This window comes from Salmo salar, chromosome 03, assembly GCF_965601325.2.
Source record: "Salmo salar chromosome 03, fSalSal1, whole genome shotgun sequence".
Lineage (NCBI taxonomy): Eukaryota > Metazoa > Chordata > Actinopteri > Salmoniformes > Salmonidae > Salmo > Salmo salar.
The window spans coordinates 78,240,467-78,247,500 of NC_138293.1; the positions used below are offsets into that span (position 1 = coordinate 78,240,467).

The 7,034-nt window shown below is 45.5% G+C and overlaps 1 protein-coding gene across 18 annotated transcripts in view; it reads right to left on the reverse strand.

Annotated features, from left to right (window-relative positions):
• LOC106606768 (voltage-dependent P/Q-type calcium channel subunit alpha-1A) overlaps positions 1 to 7,034 on the reverse strand; it is a 138,066-nt gene that overhangs the window by 109,250 nt on the left and 21,782 nt on the right. For all 18 annotated transcript variants that reach the window (XM_082972773.1, XM_082972759.1, XM_082972781.1 and 15 more), the window contains exon 2: positions 2,610 to 2,715. In XM_082972773.1, the coding sequence (XP_082828899.1) occupies positions 2,610 to 2,715 (106 nt within the window). The remainder of the gene's footprint in view (positions 1 to 2,609; positions 2,716 to 7,034) is intronic.

Consider the following 7,034-nt stretch of genomic DNA (forward strand, 5'->3'; position numbering starts at 1 on the left):
ATTTTACAGAGTTCCATTTAAAGGGACAATCTGCAGTTTAAACCATGTTTTTTTTAAAGAAGTACATTGTTTACAAACAAAGGAGTAAAACAAACTTTTATATTATTGTTGTGGGTTCCGATGGGGTATGAAAATAAGTTATATTCTTGAAGAATCAATGGGTATAAAGTCAAAACATGGATGTGCCAAAAACAGATTGCCCCTTTAAAAACACAATATATGACATAATCCAAGATGTTAGACAGTGTGAAGTAAGGCTCTATGGTGCTGAGAGGACAGATAGATGTTAGACAGTGTGAAGTAAGGCTCTATGGTGCTGAGAGGACAGATAGATGTTAGACAGTGTGAAGTAAGGCTCTATGGTGCTGAGAGGACAGATAGATGTTAGACAGTGTGAAGTAAGGCTCTATGGTGCTGAGAGGACAGATAGATGTTAGATAGTGTGAAGTAAGGCTCTATGGTGCTGAGAGGACAGATAGATGTTAGATAGTGTGAAGTAAGGCTCTATGGTGCTGACAGGACAGATAGATGTTAGACAGTGTAAAGTAAGGCTCTATGGTGCTGAGAGGACAGATAGATGTTAGACAGTGTGAAGTAAGGCTCTATGGTGCTGAGAGGACAGATAGATGTTAGACAGTGTAAAGTAAGGCTCTATGGTGCTGAGAGGACAGATAGATGTTAGACAGTGTGAAGTAAGGCTCTATGGTGCTGAGAGGACAGATAGATGTTAGATAGTGTGAAGTAAGGCTCTATGGTGCTGAGAGGACAGATAGATGTTAGACAGTGTGAAGTAAGGCTCTATGGTGCTGAGAGGACAGATAGATGTTAGACAGTGTGAAGTAAGGCTCTATGGTGCTGAGAGGACAGATAGATGTTAGATAGTGTGAAGTAAGGCTCTATGGTGCTGAGAGGACAGATAGATGTTAGACAGTGTGAAGTAAGGCTCTATGGTGCTGAGAGGACAGATAGATGTTAGACAGTGTGAAGTAAGGCTCTATGGTGCTGAGAGGACAGATAGATGTTAGACAGTGTGAAGTAAGGCTCTATGGTGCTGAGAGGACAGATAGATGTTAGACAGTGTGAAGTAAGGCTCTATGGTGCTGAGAGGACAGATAGATGTTAGATAGTGTGAAGTAAGGCTCTATGGTGCTGAGAGGACAGATAGATGTTAGATAGTGTGAAGTAAGGCTCTATGGTGCTGAGAGGACAGATAGATGTTAGACAGTGTGAAGTAAGGCTCTATGGTGCTGAGAGGACAGATAGATGTTAGACAGTGTGAAGTAAGGCTCTATGGTGCTGACAGGACAGATAGATGTTAGACAGTGTGAAGTAAGGCTCTATGGTGCTGAGAGGACAGATAGATGTTAGATAGTGTGAAGTAAGGCTCTATGGTGCTGAGAGGACAGATAGATGTTAGACAGTGTGAAGTAAGGCTCTATGGTGCTGAGAGGACAGATAGATGTTAGACAGTGTGAAGTAAGGCTCTATGGTGCTGAGAGGACAGATAGATGTTAGACAGTGTGAAGTAAGGCTCTATGGTGCTGAGAGGACAGATAGATGTTAGACAGTGTGAAGTAAGGCTCTATGGTGCTGAGAGGACAGATAGATGTTAGATAGTGTGAAGTAAGGCTCTATGGTGCTGAGAGGACAGATAGATGTTAGACAGTGTGAAGTAAGGCTCTATGGTGCTGAGAGGACAGATAGATGTTAGACAGTGTGAAGTAAGGCTCTATGGTGCTGAGAGGACAGATAGATGTTAGACAGTGTGAAGTAAGGCTCTATGGTGCTGAGAGGACAGATAGATGTTAGATAGTGTGAAGTAAGGCTCTATGGTGCTGAGAGGACAGATAGATGTTAGACAGTGTGAAGTAAGGCTCTATGGTGCTGAGAGGACAGATAGATGTTAGACAGTGTGAAGTAAGGCTCTATGGTGCTGAGAGGACAGATAGATGTTAGACAGTGTGAAGTAAGGCTCTATGGTGCTGAGAGGACAGATAGATGTTAGATAGTGTGAAGTAAGGCTCTATGGTGCTGAGAGGACAGATAGATGTTAGACAGTGTGAAGTAAGGCTCTATGGTGCTGAGAGGACGGAGAGATGAAAGGGACAGGAAAGGTGAAGGGAACTGATCTGAATTGTATAGTATTTACGGGGGAAGGTTCACACACTGCATTATACGACGTAACAATGTATACACAAAGAAATGTCCTCATTGACCCATGCATATACACCTGTATAGTACAGCATGTATGCTTACAGTATGTGTGTGAGATTGGTATATCTACGTGTGTGTGCACACATTCATATGTGTGTCTGTGTGAGTGTTTGTGTACATTCATATGTGTGTCTGTGTGAGTGTTTGTGTACATTCATATGTGTGTCTATGTGAGTGTTTGTGTACATTCATATGTGCGTCTATGTGAGTGTTTGTGTACATTCATATGTGTGTCTGTGTGAGTGTTTGTGTGCATTCATGCATGTGTGTGCGTGCACAAATTTGTATGTGTGTGTGTGTGTGTGTGTGTATGCATTCGTACGTGGGGGTGTGTGACAAATTCACGTTTGTGTGTGTGTCTGCACATGTGTGTGTCCAGTGTGTGTGTGACGTACCAGGCGTTCAGACAGAGGAGTCTTGTCTCCATCAGGCAGATGTTGCTCCAGAGCCAGGACGATACAGTTGGCACAGATGGTGGCCAGGATCAACCACTCAAACGGAGTGAGAGAGCACAGTCAAGGAAGTAAACAGGGAGGAGAGGAGAGCACAGACAGAGAGGTCAGGAAGAGATCCGGGAGGAGAGGACAGACAGAGAGGACAGGAAGAGATCTGGGAGGAGAGGACAGACAGAGAGGACAGGAAGAAACCAGGGAGGAGAGGAGAAGAGGATAGACAAAGTGGGCAGAAAAGGACAAGGCGCCAGCAATCTGATACTTAACTAAGTTAACTAAGTTATTCCCGAATTCCCGAATGTTATAACATTTATAACAAACGTGTATATCATAATAACATATTTTAAAATCCCCAATATAATAATGAGCCAACAATTAAAACTCCCAGTCAAAAATAACAACAATATATATTGGCCCATCATAACCACATGATCGAATACATACAGTTGAGAAAAGCTCTTGATGAATTAGTGGACATGATGCCATGATTCTACAAACATAGCTACCATCTTCCTTACACACAGTGTAATGTTTCCTGAATCGGCTGAGACCTACAGCAGGTCGAGACCAACACATGCACTGTAAACATTAACATATAGCATTGCAATAACTGTGTTAACGTGCACTGTGCACAAATACACATAGGTGACACCTGCTATATGGGGATCAGGCCAGAAGAAAACCAGCTGTACAACCACCCTGCATATATAGTATGAACACACACACACACATCCACACACAGGGTCAGACAGCTGTTCCCTGATGCCTGGTGGGGCCTGTGGTGAGATGTGTGTGTGTGTTGATATGAGTGTAACGTAATGCAGTGCTGCAGGGCCCAGTGTGAGTGAGTCAGTCAGACATGCACCAGGCATGGTTGTAATGGGCTGTCATTACACAGTTACCCTCACACAGCCCCGCTGCATGTTGATACACACTGACAAACACACGCAGATGACGCATACACACACACACACAAGTGTACATGCGCACATACACAGAAACATATGTACACGCACACACAAACACACAGACACAGAATGATGTCACACACACAGAGCGATGACACATGGGCTTATTACTAACCATGTTGTATATTTAAACAGATGAATAACTGCTGCTGGCACACACACACGCACACACACGCACACGCACACACACACACACACACACACACACACACACACACACACACACACACACACACACACACACACTCACACACACACACACACACACACACACACATTGTTATGGCTACTGCAGGGATGAGGCCTAAGCAGTGAGTATGATTCAGTGTGACATCAACGTTTGGCTCTATATACAGAAGGACTGAGGGCAATAAAGAGAGAGAGACAGAGAGAGAGAGAGAGAGAGAGAGAGAGAGAGAGAGAGAGAGAAGAGAACGAGAGAAAATGGGAGTAGGGGTCGCTACCACATGAAGTCATAAACTCACGGTTAGTTCATTGTATCTCATGCTGTTTGTCTGTCTTGCTCTCTCTTTTCTCTCTCTCTTTTCTCTCTCTCTTTTCCCTCTCTCTTTTCTCTCTCTCTTTTCCCTCTCTCTTTTCTCTCTCTCTTTTCCCTCTCTCTTTTCCCTCTCTTTTCCCTCTGTCTTTTCTCTCTCTCTTTTCCCTCTCTCTTTTCCCTCTCTTTTCCCTCTGTCTTTTCCAGGCTGGTCAGAAGACAGATCCATGGATGTGGAACGTTTGAGAAGGTTCCGAGGACGTGGATATACACTGCTCAAAAAAATGAAGGGAACACTTAAACAACACAATGTAACTCCAAGTCAATCACACTTCTGTGAAATCAAACTGTCCACTTAGGAAGCAACAGTGATTGACAATAAATTTCACATGCTGTTGTGCAAATGGAATAGACAACAGGTGGAAATTATAGGCAATTAGCAAGACACCCCCAATAAAGGAGTGGTTCTGCAGGTGGGGACCACAGACCACTTCTCAGTTCCTATGCTTCCTGGCTGATGTTTTGGTCACTTTTGAATGCTGGCGGTGCTTTCACTCTAGTGGTAGCATGAGACGGAGTCTACAACCCACACAAGTGGCTCAGGTAGTGCAGCTCATCCAGGATGGCACATCAATGCGAGCTGTGGCAAGAAGGTTTGCTGTGTCTGTCAGTGTAGTGTCCAGAGCATGGAGGCGCTACCAGGAGACAGGCCAGTACATCAGGAGACATGGAGGAGGCCGTAGGAGGGCAACAACCCAGCAGCAGGACCGCTACCTCCACCTTTGTGCAAGGAGGAGCAGGAGGAGCACTGCCAGAGCCCTGCAAAATGACCTCCAGCAGGCCACAAATGTGCATGTGTCTGCTCAAACGGTTCGAAACAGACTCCATGAGGGTGGTATGAGGGCCCGACGTCCACAGGTGGGGGTTGTGCTTACAGCCCAACACCGAGCAGGACGTTTGGCATTTGCCAGAGAACACCAAGATTGGCGCCCTGTGCTCTTCACAGATGAAAGCAGGTTCACACTGAGCACGTGACAGACGTGACATAGTCTGGAGACGCCGTGGAGAACGTTCTGCTGCCTGCAACATCCTCCAGCATGACCGGTTTGGCGGTGGGTCAGTCATGGTGTGGGGTGGCATTTCTTTGGGGGGCCGCACAACCCTCCATGTGCTCGCCAGAGGTAGCCTGACTGCCATTAGGTACCGAGATGAGATCCTCAGACCCCTTGTGAGACCATATGCTGGTGCGGTTGGCCCTGGGTTCCTCCTAATGCAAGACAATGCTAGACCTCATGTGGCTGGAGTGTGTCAGCAATTCCTGCAAGAGGAAGGCATTGATGCTATGGACTGGCCCGCCCGTTCCCAAGACCTGAATCCAATTGAGCACATCTGGGACATCATGTCTCGCTCCATCCACCAACGCCACGTTGCACCACAGACTGTCCAGGAGTTGGCGGATGCTTTAGTCCAGGTCTGGGAGGAGATCCCTCAGGAGACCATCCGCCACCTCATCAGGAGCATGCCCAGGCGTTGTAGGGAGGTCATACAGGCACGTGGAGGCCACACACACTACTGAGCCTCATTTTGACTTGTTTTAAGAACATTACATCAAAGTTGGATCAGCCTGTAGTGTGGTTTTCCACTTTAATTTTGAGTGTGACTCCAAATCCAGACCTCCATGGGTTGATAAATTGGATTTCCATTGATTATTTTTGTGTGATTTTGTTGTCAGCACATTCAACTATGTAAACAAAAAAGTATTTAATAAGATTATTTCATTCATTCAGATCTAGGATGTGTTATTTTAGTGTTCCCTTTATTTTTTTGAGCAGTATATATACCTTCACCCAGCTGACTCTGTCTATCACTGGGCTCACACTATTCTCTACCTGAATGTTCCTGTGTAGGGAACATAGTTAACTGGAAGGTTGGATAGACTAGCATCATCAAGAAGAGAAATAGAGATATGGAGATATCAATCAACCAATCAATCAAACATACAATGAATAAATCAATAAAATGATGGACACATAGATATTCACAGAAACATGTGTCACTAAGTGCTAGCTGGCTTAGACCCGCAGTGGGAAGCAGTAGCAATGATACACTCCCCTAAAGAAGAAACGTCAAGAGAAACCATAGAGAATAAAACAGGAAAAGGATGGATGTGTGAACATGTGTGTGTACATGTAAGTAGTATGTGTGTGTTAGTCCTATATGGCATTGTGTGTGTGTGTGTGTGTGTGTGTGTGTGTGTGTGTGTGTGTGTGTGTGTGTGTGTGTGTGTGTGTGTGTGTGTGTGTGTGTGTGTGTGTGTGTGTGTGTGTGTGCGTGCGTGCGTGCGTGCGTGCGTGCGTGCGTGCGTGCGTGTGTGTGTTTCCTGGTTGTGCATCACTTGTTCTTTGCCTCTGATGGAGATGAATGAGTGGAGAGTGTCTTCTCAGCAGGACTGAATGGACTCACTCCTACCTGTATCTTTGATGTGTCTGCACTGCACTGTGGTGTGTGTGTGTGTGTGTGTGTGTGTGTGTGTGTGTGTGTGTGTCTGTGTGTCTGTGTGTCTGTGCGTGTGTGTTGTCCCCATTGTGAAGTGTGTCAAGTTCCCATTCTGCACATTTTGTGCCGGTGTTGTTTTGCACACACACAATCTGCTTATTAATGTGGCCAGTGCTCTGATCCATGCTGCCAAGAACCTTCAATTATGAATCTCTCCTTCCTCCCTCCTCACCGCACTATATATAGCAACATGACAGAGTTAAAAGCAAGGGAAGACAGGGGGAGAGAGAGTGAGAGAGAGAGGATAGAGATTGAGAGAGGGGGTGGATGTTGCCCTCTCTGTCTCTCCTGCCTCTGCTCATTTCCTCTCGTCCTCTCTCCTATCTCAGTCTCTCTGTCTCTCAGTCT